General features: G+C 41.3%; 1 protein-coding gene across 1 annotated transcript in view; it reads right to left on the minus strand.

Moving 5' to 3' along the window:
• herc4 (HECT and RLD domain containing E3 ubiquitin protein ligase 4) overlaps window positions 1-26,549 on the minus strand; it is a 110,929-nt gene that overhangs the window by 4,295 nt on the left and 80,085 nt on the right. The window contains 4 exon segments of the mRNA XM_072557971.1: window positions 6,001-6,184; window positions 7,856-7,938; window positions 22,805-22,871; window positions 25,578-25,744. Coding sequence (XP_072414072.1) covers window positions 6,001-6,184; window positions 7,856-7,938; window positions 22,805-22,871; window positions 25,578-25,744 — 501 coding nt within the window.

The raw sequence follows: 26,549 nt of genomic DNA on the forward strand, positions 1-26,549 counted from the left end.
AATTGCCAACATGACCAATCCACTGATATACTGCTGCATCAGTCTCACTATTTCATAGAATCTCTAGCGTGGAAACAGGCCATTCGGTCCATTGAGTCCGCACCAACCATCGAAAGAGAATGTCATCCCAGATCCATACTCCCTACTCTATCCCAGTAACCCTGATCCACCTAGCTTGCACATCCCTGGACACCATGGACAATTTAGCATAGCCAATCCACCTAACCTGCACAATGCTGGATTGTGGGAGGAAACCAGATCACCCGGAGGAAATTCACATAGGCATGGGGACAATGTGCAAACTCAATACAGGACGGAATTGAATGTGGGTCCCTAATGCGGAGAGTCAGCAGTGCTAACCACTGAACCATACCATCCCTACCAATTTTTGTACATCTACAAACATCTTGGTCATACCCTCTACATTTAAGTACAAATCATTGATTTACACCACAAAAAGTCCCCCAACACCAAACCACATGGAACTCTGTCAGTCACAGAAACATGTTTCTATCATCCACCTCTATTTCCAGCCTCTCAGCTATTTTCGGATCCAATATGCCACTCTGAACCCAAGGATCCACACATTCTTTTTTTTGACCAGACTGCCATGAGGGATTTTATCAAAAGTCTTGCTAAAATCCATTTAAACCACAAGAAATGCAGTGCTCTTGTCATCATACTCGGTTACTTGCTCAAAAAAATCATATCTGTCAAACACAACCTTCCGTTAACAATTCCATGCTGACCAGCTCCAAGTAATCAGCTTCTCCAACTGCAGATAAATTCTGCCCCTCAAATTCTTTCTAATAACTTCCTCACCATCGAGTTAGACTGACAGGCCTGGAATTTGCTTGGGGGCTTAGATATGCATCCAATAGGTGCAAGTGAGGACAGCAGATGCTGGAGATTAGAGTCGAGAGTGTGGTGTTAGAAAAACACAGCAGGTCAGGCAGCATCTGAGGAGCAGGAGAATCAACGTTTCGGGCAAAACCCAATACTTTTGTGTTTGCCTCTTTTGTGCTTTTCACTTCTACGCATATGACCTCATTTGATGATCCTTTCAAGATATCAACTCTCCTCATAATTGTTTCCTTGATCAATACTGTGACTCAACCTCCCCTTCGATTCCCCTCTACCTCATCTGAATACACTATAATAGTTGCCAATCCATTTAACAACCCAACCTCATCCCTCATGAACTAAATACTAAATTCTACATGTTAGGATCACAATTTTCTAGGGGTTGTTGCTCAGATTATTTATTACACCTGCCTCAGAACTTATTACCAGATCCAAAACAGTTTTATCCCTGGTTGGATCCACCACATATTGGTTTGGGTCTGTTCTGAACACTATGAATCTTTCCTCTACCAGACTATCCCAATCTACATGAAGATTTAAGTCACCCATGATTAATGTACAGACTTTTTACATGCCCTCATTATCTACTGATGCATTCTCTGACTACCGTATAGTTGTTAGGGGTTGGAAGACTTCTCTGACAGTGTCTTCACTTTTTATTTCTTATGTCCACCCATTTGGATTCTACATTTTCTGATTCAAGATCATTTCTTGCTATCATATTTACTTCATCCCATACCACCAATGCTACCAAATCACCTGCTCCTTCTGTCTCTCATGCTCCTAAATATTTAGTTCCCAGCTTTGATCCCTGGTAACCATGTTTCTGTAATGGCTATGAGATCACATCTGTAACATAGGGTTAACACATATTTGTGCAGTTAATTAATCTGTTGTGCTCCAAGTACTATTTGCATTGATGTAAAGGGCTGTTAATTTTGTCTTTTTACGATTTTATTTTCCAATTTTTGACCCTATTTACTGTTTTTCTATGTTTGTACACTGTCCCTTATTGTGGATTAGTGGTGCTGGAAGAGCACAGCAGTTCAAGCAGCATCCAAGTAGCTTTGAAATCGACGTTTCGGGCAAAAGCCCTTCATCAGGAATGGCTTTTGCCCAAAACGTCAATTTCGAAGCTACTTGGATGCTGCCTGAACTGCTGTGCTCTTCCAGCACCACTAATCCAGAATCTGGTTTCCAGCATCTGCAGTCATTGTTTTTACATTGTCCCTTATTGTCCCACTCTGGGTATCATTATCTAAATAGCTGTTCTGTGATACTATATTTGTTTCCTTTGAAAGCCTACATTTTCCCCTGCCAAACAGTCACCCTCCCCTGCTATTAATTTAGGTCTTTCTCTACAGACTTAATTATAGAACATAGAAGAATACAGCGCAGTACAGGCCCTTTGCCCCTCGATGTTGCGCCGATCCAAGCCCACCTAACCTACACTAGCCCACTATCCTCCATATGCCTATCCAATGCCCGTTTAAATGCCCATAAAGAGGGAGAGTCCACCACTGCTACTGGCAGGGCATTCCATGAACTCACGATTCGCTGAGTAAAGAATCTACCCCTAACATCTGTCCTATACCTACCACCCCTTAATTTAAAGCTATGCCCCCTCGTAATAGCTGACTCCATACGTGGAAAAAGGTTCTCAGGGTCAACCCTATCTAAACCCCCAATCATCTTGTACACCTCTATCAAGTCACCCCTAAACCTTCTTTTCTCCAATGAAAACAGCCCCAAGTGCCTCAGCCTTTCCTCATACGATCTTCCTACCATACCAGGCAACATCCTGGTAAATCTCCTCTGCACCCGTTTCAGTGCCTCCACATCCTTCCTATAGTATGGTGACCAAAACTGTACACAATACTCCAGATGCGGCCGCACCAGAGTCTTATACAACTGTAACATGACCTCAGGACTCCGGAACTCAATTCCTCTACCAATAAAGCCCAGTACGCCATATGCCTTCTTCACCGCACTATTTACCTGGGTAGCAACTTTCAGAGATCTGTGTACATGGACACCAAGATCTCTCTGCTAATCCACACTACCAAGTATCTGACCATTAGCCCAGTACCCCATCTTTCTGTTACTCTTACCAAAGTGAATCACCTCACACTTAGCTACATTGAACTCCATTTGCCATCTTTCTGCCCAGTTCTGCAGCTTATCTATATAAATTATTTGATTATTTGATTTGCTCAGACACTGGTTCCAGCAAGGTTCAAGTGAAGCCCATCCCACCAGAACAGCTCCCTTCTACCCTGTTCTGGTCAATGTCACACAAACTGTAACCCATTCCACACACACCAATTTTCAAGCCACACAATTTACTCCTTTGGCTTCATTTACCCTATGCCAGTTTGCCTGTGGCTCACATGGCAATCCAGAGATCATCTTGAAGGCTCTGCTTTTTAATTTGGCATTTAACTGTTCAAAGTCTTTCAGCAAAATCTCATTTCCAGTTCAGCCACCGGTGCTGGTACCAAATGGTATATGGAACTTTGAGATCTTTGCGCTCCTCTGGCTCTCCAATTCTCATTACTCCACCATTGTGGTCATACGTTCAGCTGGTATTGCCCTAAACCCATATGCCTTGATCTTCTCCTTTAAGAACAGAAACAGAAAGACTGCCCATAAATGTGATTTTTGACCAGGATTTTGGTTGTGTGTCCTGATCTCTCTCTCTCTGTCGATGCCAAAAGTATTTTTTATTCATAATATTATAATATACAATATTGAAATTTTGCTACATTAGATGAATTTTATATCTATATACAATATATGTATTTTGTATTCACAGCAAGATGTTGCTGTTGAAGATGGCTTGTTAAAAGAACACAAGAACTGGGAAGCACTAGTAAGGCAATAGTTTGGTCCCTAATGAAGTCACAGATGGGACCAGTTAGTGTGGTATCTTAATGCAAGAGGCAGAAGATGTTGTCAGTCAGATGCATGATGGCATCAGTTAGCATCAATTCAAATTAATCAATGACCCCATTGATGGTGATCAATCAGATCAATTTAAAGATACCAATGGTGCAGAATAGGTCCAGGCTTCTTGAGTAGACATCATCACCAGCAGAATAGATTCTGTGTTTTAAGCACCACCTGGTACAGACCGGGAATTCCTTTTAAAGTAAATAAGATATTTTATCATGAGGTATATCTTTCTCAATTCATTCATGGTCATGGGCGTCAGTGGCAAGGCCAGCATTTATTGCCCATCCTTAATTACCCTTGAAAAGATAACTTTCCTACGTTCTTGAATTGTAGTCCATGAAATGCAGTAAAAAGAAAGCTCCAGGAATTTGACCAGCCACAGGAAGGGAACTGTGAAATAATCCTAAATTGGGTGGTTTTGAGGTCTAATGAGGAAATACAAGCAGTGGTACTAGCATGCAACTGCTGCTCTTTTATTACTGGGTGGCAAAGGTTGCAGCTTTGGAACGTACTACCAAAGGAGCCTTGGCAAACTGCTGCACTGTAGAACATAAACATGGCTGGTAAGGGCCTGTTGGATAGGGTACCAATGAAATGGGCTGCTTTATCTTGGATGGTGTCATGCTTCGAGTGTTGTTGGAACCACATTTCCAGGCAAATAAGAACACCACTCATGACTTGTAATTTGTTGATGATGGACAGACATAGGCAACAGAAGGTGCTAATCACCAGAGAATTCCTTGCCTCTGACCTGCTCTTGCATATGTCAGGTTCAGCCGTTGGTCAATTGCAATCATTATCATGTTGAGCGCGGTGGACTGGTGGGAGAGCATTAGATTCCCTTTTGTTTGAGATGGTCATTGCCTGGCATGTGCAGCTTTAATGTTACTTGTCATTAACAACCCAAACTTTGGTACTGGGCCCCACCCCAACCAGCGTTCCAGAGGGACCATTCCCTCCTCAACTCCTTTGTCAAATCCACCGCCCCCCCCAAATCACCAGCTCACCCCAGCACCTTCCCCTGCTATAGCAGGAAGTGCAAAACCTGCATCCACATCTCCCCCCTCACATCCATTCAAGGCCCCAAAGGATCTTTCCACATCCAACAGAAAGTTACCTGTACTTCTAAGCACATTACCTACTGTATCCATTGCACCCGATGTGGTCTCCTCTGTATCGAGGAGACAGAATGCCAACTTGCGGATCATATCAGAAAACATCTCTGGGACACCCCCATAAACCAACCAATGCCACCGCCACGTGGCTCAACATTTTAACTCCCCATTCCCACTCCATCAAGGACATGCAGGCCATAAGCCTCCTCCATTGCCAAATCCTTTCTACTTGACGCCTGGAAGGAGAACTCATCTTCACCTTGGGACCCTGCAACCATGTGGGATCATTGTGGGTTTCTCCAGTTTCCTCATTTCCTCTGTCCCCACCTTATCCCAGTCCCAAGTCTCCAAATCAACACCGCTCCCTTGACCATCTTCCTTCCTTCCCACCCATCCATTCCACTCTCCTCTCCAACGTATCACCTTTACCCCCACCTCCATCCACCTTTTGCACTCTCAGCTACGTTCTCCCCCCACCACCCTCCCATTTATCTCTCCACACCCAAGGCTCCCGGCCTCATTCCTTATCAGCACCTCCTGCGTGAAACATCGATTCTCCTGCTCTTCGGATGCTGCTTGATCTGCTGTGCTTTTCCAGCACCACACACTCGACATTGTCCAAATCTTGGCAGCTATGGAAATGGGCTGTTCAAGGAATTGCAAATGATGCTTAACATGGTGTATCAATGAACTTCTCACATCTGGTCTTACTTTGGAGGGAAGGTTACTGAAAACGATGAGTGGGCCTACGAGACTACCCTGATGAAGTCTGGCAGTGATGTTCTAGCGTTGAGATGACTGACTTCCACCAACAACCACAACAATCTTTGTGCTATTTCAAACACATGTTGTGGATATTAGCAATTGCCAAGCATTACACATTTAGCATTTAAACATTAGATAAAAAGCAGTGATGCTGTTTGGTAGTACTACACTTATTCAAAGTTAGAATTTTATTTGAATAGTACTGAGTAAATCTGTTACATTCCTCACCAAATTTTCATTGGAAAATTACAAAAGTTTGCCACTGAGCAAATGTGCTTTTTTATGGAATGGTCATACTCACCTTTTCCCATTCCTTCCAGTCGTAATTTGCATTTCCAATCACCATCGCCTGTAATTCATTAGGCTGGAAGAGCTGAAGTACCTTTCCACCACACACTTTGTGAAAACCTTCATAGAAACCGTCAAATAAAGGAGCAATCGACTTGTTGAACACATAGTCCACATATGCATCCACAAATTCCTGTCTGAAAGCATACAAGCAACATTTCTTGAAGTAGCTTATGTATAAATGCTGTCAGTAGTGTCTGCATTTATCTTTGTAAGCAGACTATTTCTCTTTTCATGAAAAAGCTTTCAAAGATCTCAATTCAAATTTTAATTTTGAGCCCAATGGACTTGTAAAATTGTGCAATATGTATTGGTGTGAAAACATTTAAAGAATAGGTGAGATGTTAGACTGCCTAGTGGCTGCAAACTTCATAACTGCACATTTGAATCTCTACCTGCCAAAGTTTTAGTGGCAAGTAGATGATGGCATCATCTCTTTCCTATTACAAATGATTGCCCCTAGATTTTCTTTAAAATCTGAAACAGTTAGTGTTAGTGCTCAGCAGTAGTGACCGCATTTCTGGAAAGAAAGATTTGGTTCAGATCATCTGATCATCATTGAAAAGGTCCCACTGATGGTTTGCACATGTTCCTTTGCCTAAAGGAGTGGTTACTTTGTATGAATATACAGGTACCTTCTAGCAATTATAAATGAACTACACGGTGAGCCCAATTGATAACGCACAAATTGGCTGATTGCGTAATTATCAAGAAATGTTATCCAAACACAGAATAAACTCAAATGTTAGACATTAGATTGAGTTTTACAAGCAAGAGTTGGTTGACTATGGGCAGTTCCCTGCTCATTCCAAATAGCTGAAGGGATGTGCTGCTTGATACAATCTGCCAGTCTTTGGAATGAACAACCTACAGATCTGGTATCACACTGGTACTAAAATTCTCAGACATTGCTCATTTGTGTGGCAGTCCAGATATGTTTGTGTCTAATGAAGTATCCTATTAATGGAAAACACTTGTGTGGCTGTTATTGTATAGTAGCTCAAATTTTTGAGATACGCCCTGGTGCCTTCACTGAGGCAACAGCACAAGCAGTCAGATTTGCCTTCCTCATGAAGAATAAATTGTCATTCAGTTTGTAATTTGGCACTCGAGTCTGTCCTGATAAGTGCAAGATGAAAAGCTTTATCTGCATGCCTTTTTTTCCAGAAATACTCAAAATCTGTGCTTCCAAGGGATTATTGGACTTAAAATGACCTATTTAAGAACATAACAAATACATATTGCATAATTTCAATTTTAACTAGCAGACACTTTGAAGTAACCAACTTTGAATTAAAGGTAAATTGTATTTTTCAATTACTTGAGCTAAGATTGGAAGAGATGGGATGCTTTGAGAGCCAGCTCAAAAAAATCCAAAGGCTTAAGATAGATCACTGAGAAATAAAGGCAAACGTAGAGGAGTGTCCTGATTAGCTTAGGGGAAGAGTTCTTGTACTCCTTTTAAACAACATTAAGTGCACTACTCACTCACTCTCAAACATCCCCAGAATATAGTACACTTGTCTCCTGACTATATGTAAATTTCCAAGGGCAAGTAAGAATGCAGTGAAGTAAAACATTTATCATTCGCCTTTCCCTATCATTTGAATACATTTAAAACTGATAATATCCATTATAAAAATTAGTAAAATTAAACAGCCAAATATCAACACATTATTTTAGTGACCGCTTACATTTATACAATTATTGTAATTAACAGAACATTTGTGAACAAGGTGAAGTTTTTACAAACGTACTGGGGCTTTAGCTTGTAGTTTTCTGCAGTGTATCTGAACAAGTCACCTTACCTGTTATATTTAGTGACAGGAATATTGGCACCATCTGGAACCAACTCTTTAACTTCAGTTACATCAAATTTTTCTACTGCAATCTGTTTAATTAGATGGAAAATTGCATGCAGTAAGTTGCCAACAAATTTAAAATAGTTACTAAACCATTGTGCTCAGTTGCCAGAAAAAATATGAATTCTACCCTATGCTGTATAGAATACTCATAAGCAAGGAGAGACCAGGGTGTCTTTTCTGGATTTATTATCCATCATGGTTTCTATTTTTAACATTTTTATTTTAATTTCAGATTTCCAGTTTCTCCTCCCTGTTTTAATCATATTGTTGCTTGGCTGACATCTTGTAAAAAATAGAAAAGCACATTGATGTCACATTAAAAACTGAAAAGCAACGCAACATTATGTGATTAAGCTTTAGATGTACCAAGAAAGTACCTTCTGAGTGCCAATCACATGAAATACAAATGAACAGTTTCAGAAAACTGTAGTTCCAGAGTGAAAATTTGGAAACTCAACAAATCATGGAGTCCTACAAATGGCTGAAAGTCTGAGTCCCAAATACCATGGTGCTCTAATGCAGAAAATAGCCTGTCCTACTCACCAAAATAAATTACTACAGAAATATGAGACATAAAAAAATCAATATGGCTGCTGCCAAGTTATTGTCTGAACTGTCTGCCATGGCAATGCATACTGGCTCACAGGTGACATTACCATCTTTCTCTGTCATCAGGTAATGTCTCCCAAAACAAAAACCAATGTTTAGGGCCATTATGTTATGATTGCAAGCATTCTTGAAGCATAGCTTTGGATATCCTGATGTTTGATGACTGATTACCTTGCCATACAGAAAATCATTGAGTATGTAATACTCCTCTATCCTGTGAATGTGCTCCAGCCAGCATATTTATGTCTGCTTGGTCAGTGTTCATATGTTTGGGAGCTTTGCCATTGGGATATTTGGCATAGTTGTCATTTGGACCTTCCATGAAATGGCCAGAATGGGTTTTCAACAGCGAAAAAAATTGCTGAACTTCCTTGAGGACATGGCTGCTGCTGGTCATTCATGCTTCACATAAGGTGCTGAAAATCCAGGCCTCATAAACCAGTAGCTCAGTCCTAGGAATCAGCTTAATGTTATTCCACATGCAAGACTCTTTACCTTTGTTGAGCTCACTAAAACACTCAACACTGTTAGGACAACTAAAGTATTGTGTGCAGTTCTGGAATCCACATTATAGGAGGGATATGACTGCACTGGAGAAGGTGTAGAGATTTACTAGGACATTGCCCGGGCTGGAGAGCTTCAGTTATGAAGAGAGATTGATAAACTGGGGCTGTTTTTGTTGGAGCAGAGATGACTGAGGGGAGACATAATTGAAATGTATAAAATGTATGAAATGAGAGGCATAGATTTAAGGCAAGGGATAGGGGATTTAGAGGGGATATAAGGAATTTTATTTTTCTCACTCAGAGGGTGGTAAAACACCGGAACTCACTTCACTCAGACTGTGGTACAGACAGAAACCCTCATAACATTTTAGCATTTAAATGTGCATTTGTGATGCCTATATACATAAAGCTGTGGGCCATGTGCTGGAAAATGGAATTAAAATAGTTGTTTTTGACTGACACACAGACTTAATAGGCTGAAGGGTCTTTTACTTGCTGTAAATTTGAGTATGATTCTACAACAATTTTGAAGAAAATTAGCTATTCAGCAAAACTTCAATTTTGTTTTAATTTGTTCAAGGGACACGAGTATCACTGGCCAGGGAAGTATTTATTGCTCACCCCTAATTGCCCTTGAGAAGGATACTAAGTCGTGCAAGGTTTGTAGCTCAGGTTGAGGTTTAGGTTTGCTCGCTGAGCTGTAGGTTTGATAACCAGACTGGCTATGTATCATCATCAGTGGTGACCTCCAAGTGAAGCGAAGCTGTTGTCTCCTGCTTTCTAATTATAGGTTTGTCCTGGATGGGGTTCCTGCGGTTTGTGGTGATGTCATTTCCTGTTCGTTTTCTGAGGGGTTGATAGATGGCATCGAGATCCATGCGTTTGTTTATGGCATTATGGTTGGAGTGCCAGGCCTCTAGGAATTCTCTGGCATGTCTTTGCTTAGTCTGTCCCAGGATACATGTGTTGTCCCAGTCGAAATGGTGGTTTTTTTCATCCGTGCGTAGGGCTACGAGGGAGAGAGGGTCGTGTCTTTTTGTGGCTAGCTGGTGTTCGTGTATCCTGGTGGCTAACTTTCTTCCTGTTTGTCCTACGTAGTGTTTGTGGCAGGCCTTGCATGGAATTTTGTAGATGACGTTGGTTTTGTCCATGGGATGTACTGGGTCTTTTAAGTTTTTTAGTTTTTGTTTGAATGTGTTGGTGGGTTTGTGTGCTACTAGGATTCCGAGGGGTCTTAGTAGTCTGGCTGTCATTTCTGAGACTTCTTTGATGTACGGTAAAGTGATCAGGGTTTCTGGCTGTGTTAGGTCTGTTTGTCGTGGTTTGTTCTTGAGGAATCTACGGACTGTATTATTTGAGTATCCATTCTTCTTGAATACGTTGAAAAGGTGGTTCTCCTCCGTTTTCTGAAGTTTGTCTGTGCTGCAGTGTATGGTGGCTCATTGGAATAGTGTTCTGATACAGCTTTGTTTGTGTGTGTTGGGATGGTTGCTGGTGTAGTTAAGTATTTGGTCAGTGTTTGTCGGTTTTCATCAATACACACAAACAAAGCTGTATCAGAACACTATTCCAACAAGCCACCACACACTGCAGCACAGACAAACTTCGGAAAACAGAGGAGAACCACCTTTTCAACGTATTCAAGAAGAATGGATACTCAAATAATACAGTCCGTAGATTCCTCAAGAACAAACCACGACAAACAGACCTAACACAGCCCGAAACCCTGATCACCTTACCATACAAAGAAGTCTCAGACAGCCAGACTACTAAGACCCCTCAGAATCCTAGTAGCACACAAACAAAAACTAAAACTTAAAAGACCCAGTACAACCCATGGACAAAACCAACGTCATCTACAAAATTCCATGCAAGGACTGCCACAAACACTACGTAGGACAAACAGGAAGAAAATTAGCCACCAGGATACACGAATACCAGCTAGCCACAAAAAGACACGACCCTCTCTCCCTCGTAGCCCTACACACAGATGAAAAAAAACACCATTTCGACTGGGACAACATATCTATCCTGGGACAGGCTAAGCAAAGACATGCCAGAGAATTCTTAGAGGCCTGGCACCCCAACCACAACGCCATAAACAAACACATAGATCTAGATACCAACTATGAACCCCTCAGAAAACGAACAGGAAATGACATCACCACAAACCCCAGGAACCCCTTCCAGGAGAAAGATATAAATAGAAAGCAGGAGACAACAGCTTCGCTTCACTTGGAGGTCACCACTGACGATGTTACCCAGCCAGGTAATGAAACGCCTGGATATCAAACCTATAACTCAGCGAGCAAACCTACACCCTCTACTAAGTTGTCTTCTTAAATAGTTGCAGTCTGTGGTGAGATGGTACTATTGGAAAGTTCCAGGTTTTGATCGAGCAATAATGAAGAACTGGTGATATATAAGGCAGGGCAGGTGACTGAGGTTTCAATGGGGGAGCACTTTGGGGCCAGCGACCACAATTCTATTAGTTTTAAAATAATGATGGAAAAGGATAGACCAGATCTAAAGTTGAAGTCCTAAATTGGAGAAAGGCTCATTTTGACGGTATTAAGCAAGAACATTCAAAAGCTGACTGGGGGCAGATGGTTGCAGGTAAAGGGACAGCTGAAAAATGGGAAACCTTCAGAAATGAGATAACGAGAGTCCAGAGGCAGTATATTCCTGTTAGTATGAAAGGAAAGACTGGTAGGTGTAGGGAATGCTGGATGAATAAAGAAATTGAGGGTTTGATTAAGAAAAAGGAGGTATATGTCAGGTATAGATCGAATGAATTCTTAGAAGAGTGTAACAGCAGTAGGAGTATATTAAAAGAGGGCAAAAAGGGGACATGTGATAGCTCTGGCAAATAGAGTTAAGGAGAATCCAAATAGTTTTATAAATACATTAAGGACAAAAGGGTAACGTGGGAGAGAATAGGGCCCCTCAAAGATCAACTAGGGGAAAGTGAGGACTACAGATGCCGGAGGTCAGAGCTGAAAAATGTACTGCTGGAAAAGCGCAGCAGGTCAGGCAGCATCAAAGGAGCAGGAGAATCGACGTTTCGGGCATGAGCCCTTCTTCAGGAATGAGGAGGGTGTGCCACCCAGGCTAAGATAAAAGGTAGGGAAGAGGGACTTGGGAGAGGGGCGTTGGGAATGCGATAGGTGGAAGGAGGTTAAGGTGAGGGTGATAGGCCGGAGAGGGGGTGGGGGCGGAGAGGTCGGGAAGAAGATTGCAGGTCAAGAAGGCGGTGCTGAGTCAGAGGGTTGGGACTGGAATAAGGTGGGAGGAGGGGAAATGAGGAAGCTGGAGAAATCTGCATTCATCCCTTGTGGTTGGAGGGTTCCTAGGTGGAAGATGAGGCGCACTTCCTCCAGGTGTCGTGCTGCCATGGTCTGGCGATGGAGGCGGCCAAGGGCCTGCATGTCCTTGATGGAGTGGGAGGGGAGTTAAAGTGTTCAGCCACGGGGTGGTTGGGTTGGTTGGTCCGTCCGGGTGTCCCAGAGGTGTTCTCTGAAACGTTCCGCAAGTAGGCGGCCTGTCTCCCCAATGTAGAGGAGGCCACATCGGGTGCAGCGGATGCAGTAAGTGAAGATCCCTTGGGGCCTTGGAGGGAAATGAGGGGGGGAGGTGTGGGCGCAAGTTCCCATACCTCTCCCCTCACTTCCCTCCAAGGCTTCAAGGGATCCTCCCATATCCGTCACAAATTCACCTGCACCTCCACACACATCATTTACTGCATCCGCTGCACCCGATGTGGCCTCCTCTACATTGGGGAGACAGGCCGCCTACTTGCGGAACGTTTCGGAGAACACCTCTGGGACACTTGGACCGACCAACCACCCCGTGGCTGAATACTTTTAACTCCCCTCCCACTCCACCAAGGACATGCAGGTCCTTGGCCTCCTCCATTGCCAGACCATGGCGACACGACACCTGGAGGAAGTGCGCCTCATCTTCCACCTAGGAACCCTCCAGCCACAGGGGATGAATGCAGATTTCTCCAGCTTCCTCATTTCCCCTCCCCCCACCTTATCTCAGTCCCAACCCTCGGACTCAGCACCGCCTTCTTGACCTGCAATCTTCTTCCCGACCTCTCCGCCCCATCACCCTCTCCTTAACCTCCTTCCACCTATCGCATTTCCAACGCCCCTCTCCCAAGCCCCTCCTCCCTACCTTTTATCTTAGCCTGCTTGGCACACCTTCCTCATTCCTGAAGAAGGGCTTATGCCCGAAACGTCGATTCTCCTGCTCCTTGGATGCTGCCTGACCTGCTGCACTTTTCCAGCTACACATTTTTCACCCCTCAAAGATCAGCAAGGCAACTTTTGTGTGGAGCCACAGGAGATGGGGTAATACTAAATGAGTATTTTGCATCAGTATTTACCGTGGAAAAGGATATGGAAGATATAGAATGTAGGGAAATAGATGGTGACATCTTGAAAAATGCCCATATTACAGAGGAGGAAGTGCTGGATGTCTTGAAATGCATAAAAGTGGATAAATCCGAAGGGCCTGATCAGGTGTACCCTAGAACTCGGAGAAGCTTGGGAAGTGATTGTTGGGCCCCTTGCTGAGATATTTGTATCATCGATAGTCACAGGTGAAGTGCTGGAAGACTGGGGATCGGCTAACGTGGTACTACTATTTAAGAAAGGTGGTCAGGACAAGCCAGGGAACTATAAACTAGTGAGCCTGATGTCAGTGATGGGCATGTTGTTGGAGGGAATCTTCAGGGATAGGATTTACATGTATTTGGAAAGGCAACGACTGATTAGAGATAGTCAACATGTCTGTGTGCCTAGGAAATCATGTCTCACTAACTTGATTTGAGTTTTTTTTGAAAAAGTAACGAAAAGGATTGATGAGGGCAGAGTGGTAGATGTGACCTATATGGACTTCAGTAAAGCTTTCGACAAGGTTCCCCATAGGCGACTGATTAGCAAGGCTAGATCTCATGGAATACAGGAAGAACTAGCCATTTAGATACAGAACTGGCTCAAAGGTAGAAGACAGAGGATGGTTTTGGAGGGTTGCTTTTCAGACTGGAGGCCTGTGACCAGTGGAGTGCCACAAGAATTGGTGCTGGGTCCACTACTTTTTGCCATTTATGTAAATGATTTGGATGTGAGCCTAAGACGTGTAGTTACTAAGTTTGCAGAGGATACCACAATTGGAGGTGTAGTGGACAGCAAAGAAGGTTACCTCCGATTACAACAGGCTCTTGAGCCAATGGGCTGAGGAGTGGCAGATAGAGTTTAATTTAGATAAATGGGAGGTGCTGAGGATGTTGCCAGAGTTGGAGGATTTGAGCTATAGAGAGAGTTGAATAGGCTGGGTTTTGTTTTTCTTGGAGCGTCAGAGGCTGAGGGGTGACCTTATAAGAGGTTGATAAAATCATGAAGGGCATGGATAGGCTAAATAGATGAAGTCTTTTCCCTGGGGTGGGGGAATTCAGAACTAGAGGTTTAGGGTGAGAGGGGAACAATATTAAAGAGGCCTAAGGGCAACCTTTTCACACAGAGGGTGGTACGTGTATGGAATGTGCTGCCAGAGGAAGTGGCGGAGGCTGGTACAATTACAACATTTAAAAGGCATCTGGATAGGTATATGAACAGGAAGGGTTGGGAGGGATTTGGGCCAGGTGCTGGCAGGTGGGACTAGATTGGTTTGCGATATCTGGACAAGTTGGACTGAAGGGTCTGCCTCTGTGCTGTACATCTCTATGACCCTAGTTCCAAGACAGGAGGTTGTGCGACTTGGAGGGAAACTTTAAGAGGCAGTGCTTCGGTGATCTGTCTCCCTTGTCCTTCCAGATGGTAGAAGCCTTAGGTTTGGAAAGTGCTGTTTAAACAGTCTTGCTGAGCTATTGCATTGCACCTTGTGGATGGTACATACTGTTGCATCTCTGTCGTGAAGGGACTGAATGATGAAGGTGGTGGATGGAGTGTCAAATCAAATGAGCTGTAGTTTCCTGGATGATGTCAAGGCGTTTAAATATTATTGCAGCTGCACTCTTGAAGGCAAATGAGTGTATTCTGTTATTCTGCCTTGCACTCAAGAGACAGGCTTTGGTGAGATAGGAAGTACGCCTCTGTCTTACTTTTTTGGTTACAGTATTTGTATAGTTAATCCAGGTCAGTTTCTGGCCAATTGGTAACTCCTAGGACAATAAGGACTTCAGTCGTGTTAATGCTATTGAATGTTACAGGGACATTCTTGAAGGTTAGACTCCTTCTTGATGGTCACTGCCTGGCATTTGTGTGGTGACAATGTTATTTACCAACTGCCAAGCTTGGATGCTGTCCAGATCTTGCAGCACTCAGTACCATGCTGAAGCAATCCAGAGTCGTGAATGGTGCTGAATGCTGTGCAAACAGCAAACATACCCACTTCTAACCTTAAGATGGAAGGCTGTCTCATTAGGAGTAGCTTGATGCTACAATGTCCAGCTGTCTCGGGGTGACAAATGGAGTGAAACACACTTGGGTATAATCTTAATGTTCCTGACTTTCACCTTTCTTGCAGATATAGAAGGAATTTTAGCCACAGACTAGGTCAGATGGCAAGCTCCAAAATCTAACCAAGCTGACAGTGAAGATAAAAATAGTATATCCTGCTCTGAACTACTTTTGCACTCATAATGCAAACAAACTCAAATACAAAGACTTATGGATTGTCTGTCCCATAGTCTAAATTATTCTCCTTTATTATAAGCATCAAGAAAATTTCAGCCATGGAACTGGGAGTCAAATCTTCATCCAAATGCACTACTTAACACTCCACTGGAAATGATCAACAAATTCTGTTACCTTGGGTCCACAGTAGCATACAAATCTGTTGCTTGAAGCACAGCTTGATTTATGAATAGTTTGCTACTTTTGGCTGACTCTCAAAACATAATGGAACATCAGTACATATTTGTAAAGTCAGCATGTCCCTATTTGTGACTACGAAAATACACTTTTTTTATGGCTTTATCTACCTACACACACTTTCAGAGAATTGAACCCTTGCATTTATGTACATCCACAGCCATTATATATTCCAGCAGATACAAGGTTAGTCTGTCCAATATTCCTTTCTCACAACCCACCCATTTCAGATATTCATCGTTGTCGAAAAATGTGGTGCTGGAAAAGCACAGCAGGTCAGGTAGCATCCGAGGAGCAGGAGAATCAACGTTTCCGGCATCAGGAACGAGGCAGAAATACATGCAGTATTTCAATAGTGACCTTCATCACATTTCCGTGTGAAAAATTTGCCCCTCGGGTCCCTTTTAAATATTTCCTCTCTCACCTTAAACCTATGCCCTCGAGTTCTAGACTCCCCTACCCCAGGGAAAAGACTCTGGCTATTCACCCTATCCATGCCCCTTGTGATTTTATAAACCTCTCTAAAGGTCACAGAGGCACTGGGGTTGGGGTGGGGGGGGGGAAATTCATCACTAGACTGCTAACCCCAGAGACCCAGATAACTTCTGGGGACCTGGGTTTGAATCCTGCCATGGCAGATGGTGGAATTTGATTTCAATAAATATTAGGAATTAACAATCTAATGATGACCATGAATCCATTGTCAATTGTAGGAAAAATTAATCTGGTTCACTAACGTCCTTTAGGGAAGGAAACTGCCATCCTACTGGTCTGGCCTGTGTGACTCCAGACCCTCAGCAATGCAGCTGACTCTTAACCGCCCTCTGGTCAATTAGGGATAGGCAATAAATGCTGCGTACCCAGTGACACCCTCATCCTGTGAATGAATAAAGAAAAAAAACTCTCAGACTTTGTACTCCAGGGAAAATAGCCCCAGCCTATTTAGCTTCTCCTATATCTCAAACCATCTAACCCTGGCAATGTCACTGTGAACTCTTTCAAATTTAACATCTTTCCTATAGCAGGGAGACCAGAATTGCATACAGTATTTCAATAGTGGCCTATCCAATGTCCCATACAGCTGCAACATAACTGTCCAACTCCTATACTCTATGCACTGACCAATAAAGGCAAGGTTACCAAACTCCTCCTTCACTATCCTGTTTACCTGTAACTCCACTTTCAAGGAACTATTGAACCCTTCTTCAAAGAACTCAATATTTCAGTTAAACAATTGCCCTTTCACAAAACCACACTGACTCTTACCTTGAATGTATCTAAATGCTTGGTTGTGACATCTTTAGTCGTAGCTTTTAACATTTTCCCTGGCAGATGGTAAGTAGGCCTTCACTTTCCTACTTTCAGCCTCCCTCTTGCTTGAATATTAGAGTGACATTAGTTACTTTCCAATCAAAAGGAAACTTCTCTGAATTAAGTGAGTTTTGAAAAATTAAAATCAATGTATGAACCACCTCACTAGCTGGCTCTTTTTTCAGAACCCAGGATGAAAACCACCAAGACCTCAGGGACCTGTCGACCCACATTTCCAACAATTTACCTAGGACTACTACCCCAAAGAGCGCAATGTTCCTGAGTGCATCTTTCTGTTCTAATTGCTGATTGATGGCTATTTCCAGGATATTATTTATATCCTGTATAGTGAGGATGGAGACAAAGTTTCAGTTCAATTCATCTGCCAGCTCCTTTTTTGTCATTATTAATTCCTTAGACTCATTTTCATTTTAACTCTTGAAGCTGCAGAAACTTTATAATATACTTTATACTTTTAGCTCGTATACTCCTACACTCTAATTTTTGCCCCTTAATTAACCCTTTGGTTGTTATTTACTTTTTATATCGTCTGCCCAATCTTCGGATTTGCCACACGTCTTTGCACAATTATAATCTTTTTTCCTCAAGTTCCATCAAAACATTTTCATCTAGTCTACTTTTGCCCATCTGATTCTTCCAGTTTACATGCAGGTTAAAATGCCCCACGATAACAGCTATACAAGTTTCCAACTCTGCTTTCTCTCAAGAAATGCGATTTTTTCCAGTAATTTCTGTTCTAGTTTGTGTTTCCAACATATCTTTTTTTGATACTTCACCTTGCTGTGTGGTGACTTTGAGGTGGCCCACACACCACTTCCACAAGTGGCTTTGTGCCTTTATCATTTGTCAACTCTACCTAAACTGTTTTGATATTCTGGTTTATTTGTATTATGGCAATATCATTTTTCATCAACACAGCCTTCCCTTGACCTTTTCTTAGCTTATTTGGTACTCTGAAGTTACACATACATTTCGATATCCTGCAGCTAAGTTTCATTAACAGCCATTATATCATACTTGTTTAATCTCAATTTTCACTCAGTTAACATGTTGTGTTTTGAAAGCAATGCACATTTTGTCCTTTTGTTATGCTTGTAACTAGATCTGTCCTTTGTCCGTTCCTGCCCTGGTCGGTTTATCATTTCCTACAGTAATACCGTGCTTTCTTTCCTTGTCTGTATGCTAGAATTTACACATCTTCCCAAATTTGAATCCTTGTCCCCACTGGGACCATTACTAGCTAAAACCATTTCTATCTCCTTAAGCTACATGGCATGACAGAACATCAGCCTATGCATGGTTCAGGTGTGGGCAGGCTACACATTCCACAATATTTGTACTCCACAAACTGAAACCTACACCTCCAAAGTCTGTGAAGCCATGCATTACTCTCTCCAATTTGATTCACCCTGTGCCAACTTGCTTTGAGGATTTGCTTCTATATTTGGTGCCGAGTTCCTCATACTAACAGTGCAAAATCTTTTTCTTTGCATTCCTCTATCATTGGTGTTTAAACCATGACCCTTGCCCTGGGGGGTGGGTGGGGGAGATTGGGCAGGATTAGGGTGTTGAGAAGACTGCATTCTGATCCTTGGATTCTGCCCTCAGATAGGAAATGCCAGACTCAATCCCCAATTTGTGTTTAACACTGCTCCCAACTGCCGCTGCGCTGCTACTAGGTAGATATATGATTTCCAATACCCCTTTCATACTGAATAGTTTTTCAAGATACCTCTTTGATATTCTTACTAGTGTAAGTATATCCTCATCTCATTTCTAAGCATCACTGAACAATTTAATGTGTTATATACCTTCCTCCTCCAATTAGGCTTACTCACTCATCTTCTCTGGTGTTTCGATCCTCTTGACTTTTATCTTTTTAAAATGCTCAAGACAACATACAATTCATATTATTCACATTTCTTTTATTCACAATTCTTTTTGCCTTTCTAAGTTCCATGTACCAAATACTTCTGGCAGGCTAAGTGATAAGCTGTTATTCCCTTAGCTGTACATACCTCACTTTTTATCTTTCCATTTATAAAAGGAACAGAAACTTTAAAGTCTTCTTTTTGATTTTAAGCAATATATTTACTTAGTACTCACCTAACTCTAGATTTTCCACGATTGATTTATTGATGAGTTACTTTTACTGCTGTTTATTCAGACCACTTCTGTGGCTCTATTATATTTGTCTATTCTTACACCCAACCTAATTATTTTGTGGTCACCATTTTCCAAATGGACTACTATTTTGATCAGTTACTTCATCCGCTTTGTCACCTAGGACTAAGTCAAGCAATGCTCATTTATTGTTTGAGAAACAAACAAATGCAAGCAGCAGACTAGGCATTTGCTGAAAAACCTTTCAAATTTTGTCCACACACTGTTCCAGTCTTTTTTGCAACATTTAAAATAATCCAAAATGACCCAATTTGTTTAAGCTCATCTTTGAACTCCACAGATTTCCCATTCCTTGACTTTTTTTATTCACTTGAGGACATGGGTGTCACTGACTGGGCCAGCATTTATTTTCCATCCCAAGTTCCATCCCTAAAAAGGTGTTGCTGCATTTCTTAGAATGCAGCAGTCCATAGGCTGTCATACTGAATGGTGGGGTTTCACACAGACAAAAAACAGTATTATTTCCATTCTCTTTCAGAGTTTTAGAACATAGAACAATACAGCGCAGAACAGGCCCTCAATGTTGCACCGACCTGTGAACTATTCTCAGCTTGTCCCCCAAAATACACTATCCCAAAATCATCCATGTGCTTATCCAAGGATTGTTTAAATCTCCCTAATGTGGCTGAGTTGACTACATTGGCAGGTAGGACATTCCACACTCTTACCAAACTTTGCATAAAGAACATGCCTCTGATGTCTGTCTTAACTCTATCACCCCTCAATTTGTAGTTATGCCCCCCGCGTACAAGCTGACGTCATCATTCTAGGAAAAAGACTTTCATTGTCTACTCTACCTAATCCTCTGATCATCTTGTATGTTTCTATTAAATCCCCTCTTAGCCGCCTTCTTGCCAATGAGAACAGGTTCAAGTCTCTCAGCCTTTCCTCATAAGACCTTCCCTCCAGACCAGGCAAATTCCTGGTAAATTTCCTCTGCACCTTTTCCAATGCTTCCACATCCTTCCTGAAATAAGGCGACCAGAACTGTACACAATATCCCAAGTGAGGCCGCACCAGCGTTTTGTATATTTGCAGCATGATATTGTGGCTCCGGAACTCAATCCCTCTATGACTGAAACCTAACACACCGTATGCCTTTTTAACAGCACTATCCACCTGGGTGGCAACTTTCAGGGATCTATGTACATGGACACCAAGATCCCTCCGCACATCCACACTACCAAGAATCTTTCCATTGACCCAGTACTCTGCCTTCCTGTTATTCTTCCCAAAGTGCATTACCTCACATTTAGCTGCATTGAACTCCATTCACCACCTCTCAGCCCAATTCTGCAGTTTATCCAGGTCCCCCTGGAACCTGTAACATTCTTCAAAACTGTCGACTAACCCACCAACTTTAGTGTCGTCTGCAAATTTACTAACCCATCCACCTATGCCTGTGTCTAAGTCATTTGTGAAAATGACAAACAATGACAGTCCCAAAACTGATCCTTGTGGTACACCACTAGTAACTGGACTCCAGGCTGAATATTTTCCATCAACCACCACACGCTGCCTTCAGAAAGCCAGTTTCTAATTCAAACTGCTAAATCACCCTCAATTCCATGCCTCTGCATTTTTTTCCAACAGCCTGTGTGGAACCTTACCAAAGGCTTTACTGAAGTCCATGTATACCATGTCAACTGCCCTATCCTTATCTACATGCTTGGTCACCTTCTTAAAAAACTCAATGAGGTTTTTGAGACACGACCTGCCCTTGACGAAACTATGTTGACTATCTGAAATCAAATTGTTGCTTGCTAGATGATTATAAACCTCATCTCTTATAATTGTTTCCAAAACCTTTCCAACAACAGAAGTAAAGGTCACTGGTCTATAATTACCTGAGTCATCTCTACTGCACTTCTGGAACAAGGGCACAACATTTGCAATCCTCCATTCCTCTGGTACTAAACCTGTAGACAATGACGACTCAAATATCAAAGCCAAAGGTTCTGCTATCTCCACCCTAACTTCCCAGAGATTCCTCGGATAAATCCCATCCAGCCCAGGGCACTTATCTACTTTCACTCCTTCTAGAATTGATAACACCTGTTCGTAACTAACCTCGATCCTTTCTAGTCTAATATCTCATACCTCATTCTTCTCCTCTACAATATTCTCCTTTTCCTGAGTGAAAAACGATGAGAAAAGTTTGTTTAGCACCTCTCCGAAACCCACAGGGTCCAGACTCGGACTCAACTTCCCATTTCTTTCTTTGACTGGCCCTATTCCTACCCTAGTCATTCTTTTATTCCTCACGTACCTATAGAAAGCTTCAGGATTCTCCTTTATTCTATTGTTAAAGACTGCTCATGTCCTCTCCATGTAAATTTCTTTACTGCCCCCCCACCAGTTTTTGGTTCAGGAATTTTAAATATATGTTCAAAAACATTTCATACCTTTCCTACATCACACCCTCTACAGTTTCTAACTGCCTAATTCTGCGTTCAATTTTTTGAATATTCAGGTACACATGATTCAGTGAACAAGGAACAAAGAACAATACAGCATGGGAACAAATCCTTTGGCCCTCCAAGCCTATGCCGATACAAGTTGCTCTTCCATACCAAAACGGTCTTCACTTACAGGATCCGTATCCCTGTATTCCCTTCTTATTCATGTATTCATGCAGGTGCTTCTTTAATGCTGCTACTGTGTCTGCTTCCACCATCTCCTCTGGCAGCACATTCCAGGCACTCTCCACCATTTGTGTGAAAACCTTTCCTCACATATCTCTTTAAATGCACCTCCTCACCATCTCCCTTGAACCTGTGCCTCCTAGTAATTGACCCCTCCACCCTGGGAAAAAGCTTCATACTTTTCACTTGAAGTATTCACACCATTCACAATCTTATAAACTTCTATTAAGTCACCCTTCAACCACTTGTGTTCCCATTGTGAAAACAAACCTAGTGTATCCAGCCTTTCTTAATAACTAAAATTCCCTACACCAAGCAACATCCTGGTAAACCTTTTCTGTACCCTCTCCAAAGCACCTTCTGGTAGCGTGGTGACCAGAACTGAACGCAATCCTGATTGTACCTTTTTGGTTTCATTGACTCATATGCTCTCTTCTGATTTACTTATTAAATTTTGATTTTCTTCCTTCCTCTACAATTTGAAAAATATAGTCAGTATTAGCATAACCCACTAGCACCATGCTGTCAAGATGCAACCTTTGCTTAACTACTTTGTATAAATATTTATTAGAAACTTCTCATCAACTTCTCATAAATAAGGATGAAGTGGTTAAACTTCCCATTGTAGTGGCATGACATAGTATTATTCCCACCTCTGTGATTCTGATAGTCAGAGCAAGAAATAGGTTTGAAAATGTTTTAAAACAAATAAACAATCTAACTCAAGTAATGACTTACCGTAAAGTTGAGGGAGAAGATGTCTTCCACAGCCTCCTCTGGATAATCTAACAATTGCTGCATACTCCTGTACAAAAGTACCGATTGATATAAAGCTAACTGATTTGCTAACGCAAAGAATCATGACATCAGCACACATATGTGAATAGAAAGACAACTGAAGAATTTGAGCGATTTATGAGATCTAATATTTTGACTGCAAACACATACTTTTCATTAAAAAAACAGAAGCATGATGGATGGGGACCAAAATGGAACACATATCTGGAAGAGTCGTGGAATAGCATGAGGCCACAGAAACGCACAGTCAGGCCATGGAGTGATTGGTTTTAGAAAATCTACGTTTGTTTCCATGATGTGGGGGTACTTGACCAGCAGCCAATATAGATCGGTGAGCACAGGGAGGGGCACTAAACTAGACTTAAACAGAGTAAGAATACTGGCAGAATTCTGAAACCTCAAATTTGAAGGGCTAGAATGTGGGGGGCTAGCAAAAATGCATTAGAATACAGCCAGTCCCCAGGTTGAAAATGGGTTCCATCCATTGATTTATTTGCAAGTTGGACCACAATGCAAGATAATAGCAGCCATTTCTAAGTACTTATGCTTACATGTCAGGTCTTTAAATTTTTAAAATGCATATGAGAATCACATTCGTAAGTTGGATATTTGCAAATCAAGGACTCCTGTAGTCACGCCCAATAGTAACAAAGGCAGAGAGTTTTGGCAACACAAAGTGAAGCAGGAGTTGGTGAACTCTGATAGTGTAACAGTGCTGGAAACAGGTGATCTAAGGGAAGTTACAGATATATGGCTGGAACTCTCAACTCATGGTGAAATGTGATAAGATTGCGAATCATTGTTCAATCTAACACAGTAGTCAGCTGGAAAGGATGGAATCAGTATCTAGGGAATGCAGCTCTGCCAGGGCATATGGTATTCCCAATATTTAATGAGAGGATGCTGCTGCCTATTTAGTACTGGATGTTGGACAAGCGGTATGTTAATTTACCGATCACGGAGTTGTCGAGATACATTATTGTCAGAATACATTGAAAACAGTCAATTTTTAGATGATGCCACTGAGGGGCAGCAGGTAGATGAGAAATCAGAAGGGACCAAGAACAGACTCTTGTGGGTCACTTTAGGTAATGGTACATGACCAAGAACTTATTATTATTTGAAGGAAGATGTCAATACACTGAAGGTAATTCACAGAAGGTTCACTCGATTGATCTAGAGAGGAATGGTTGGTCTTACAAAGAGAGGTTGAGCAGTTTTGGCCTATACTTTGTGGAGTTTAAAAAGAAAGAGAGAGGAGATCTAACTAAAAGGTACACAAGATACTGAAGTAAAATGACAAATTAGATGTAGAGAGGATGTTTATTCATGTGGGACAATCTAGAACAATAGGTCATTGTTACATAATCTGCTACTCTTAATCCTAAAATTTAGATGAGAAGTAACTTCTCTCAAAGGGTTCTAAATTTATGGAATTCACTATCCAAATGTAAGGTGGATGTAGGGACATGGAGATCATTTGAGGAGGAAATGGACAGAGTTTTAATTAGTAATGGTTTGAGAGTGGAAAAGGAAAGTGGTGCTGAGGCCAAGTTCAGCCATGATCATATTAAATTGCAGAGCAGGCTTGAGAAACTGAACTGCCTACTCCTGCTCCTAGTTCTTATGTTCTTCGCTAAACTGTCAATGTAAATTTAAAATCTGCTTATTTATGATCAACAGAAATATTGACTTCTTTCATCTTAAATGGAAATACTTCCTCAAATTTAAATGGACAAATGTTGAAGAAAACAAAAATGTTTTGATTGGTGGGTTTTATTAGTAATTGGAATGTTTGCATTCCTCAAAAGCTGAAAAAGACAGAACAAAAGAAACCAACTGCACTCACGAATCAACCTCAAAAAAAGGTGATAAATTATTTGTTGCAACATTCTCCTTAAAAAATTACAAGTCAGTGTTTCTGGATTCTGCCCTTATGCTGTAGCATTGCCAGACTTCTGGATTGCCACTTCAGTGAGTAATACCAATACAATAACTAACTTCTCGTCAGTTGGAAATCTGATTTTCATTTCTTAGTTTATTAAATTTTGGCTCCAGTATATTATATTCTTGATCAAGTTGAGGGAGACCAATCACAATCTATTGCTAATTTAGTTATTATTATTGCACATTCATTATTTTAAAGAATTACTTTTTGGAATTATTTCTGATTGAGCCAGCAAGAACACCTTTGCTTTCTAAGTCTGCTCATAGCATGAGGACTGAGTATTTGAATTTGATACTTTGACTCATGTGACTAGGTGCTCTGAAGGAAAGAATTTGCCTCAAAATTTCGCAAAAATGGAGTTGGACCCTATCAAGGGAGAAGCAATTGAAAATATAAAGAAAGACTTAATAACAGATCAAGTAGCTAAATACTATTGGAATAAAAGCAAGCTCTAAAGGTTACACTTTTTCTACTGACAGAATACCTAGAAGCTACAGCCTGGTTGTAAAATTTGGACAGTTTGATACTAGACCCCTGTAATTTTCTCAGAACTAATAGAATGGATGGAGGAGAGAAACAGTTGATAACATTATAGAAAAACCTCAGGATTTACACAATGAGAACTACTGTAATATCATGCAAATTTTAGGGCATTTGTTTAACTCTTATTTTAAAAACCAAGTTAGCTTAACATGTATTCCTGCTGTGCATAAAAGATGCTTGAACAAATATAAATTTTTTAAACAAGCAGTTACATTAACTAACCTGCCAACAATCGGCATCAATTCCTTCAGGTCATCGAGGGTAGGTTTCTGGTTTAGCAGTTTTTTATACAAAGCCAGTGGAAAATGAAGGTCAACTATTGTGAAGTTGTAGATTGCAAGACCGCAAACAACACCAATCAGATGAAATAAATCAATTTCTTCAAAAGTCTAAACAAGATAACAAATATTGCTTATTGAGCAATATACACATTGAATTATTTAAACATTAAATCCAGAAGAAATTAAATCAAATGGAATGCAACAAAACTAATATTCATTAAAAAGAGATATTTATTAGGAGATAACCAGGTTATCCAATTGTGTTGCAACTTCTCTTGCATATCTACTTCAGTTAAAACTTCCAAAATATAGGAATACTTCAAAAGACCATCAGCAAGCTACTCCATTATGTACTCAGGATTGCCAAGAAACCAAACCAAAACAAATGTCAGTAATGGCCCAATATCGATGAGTTAGAAGTTGGCATAGAATTTCATATAATGGTTATCTTACTGACTTTAACATGCACATACAATGAACAGGAAAGAAAAGTGAAATTGACATCCTTAGTCAAGACATTAAAATAGTCACAGGACATTGGAATTAGTAAGTTTGGAAAATAAGTGAATTGGAAAAGGTATACAAGGTGGCACTTGAATTTACGTAACAGGTTTCAATATCTCAAGCTATCCCAAAGCACTTTACAACTAAGTAGGTACTTTGGAAGTACTTTGGTTGTAATGTCAGGAAAGACAGCATTCAATTTGCAACAGCAAGATCCCAGATTCAAATGTGATACTGACCAATCATTTTAAATATGTTGCTTGAGGGATAAAACGTTGGCTGGGACACAGGGTACTCTTCCTTTGCACTTGTTTGAAAAGTGCCAAGAACCTTTTACATTCACCTTAGTGGATGATGGGCCCTCAGTTTAATACCTCATCCAAAAGACAGTACTTCTGACAGTGTGACA

Source organism: Chiloscyllium punctatum, chromosome 38 (assembly GCF_047496795.1).
Source record: "Chiloscyllium punctatum isolate Juve2018m chromosome 38, sChiPun1.3, whole genome shotgun sequence".
NCBI lineage: Eukaryota > Metazoa > Chordata > Chondrichthyes > Orectolobiformes > Hemiscylliidae > Chiloscyllium > Chiloscyllium punctatum.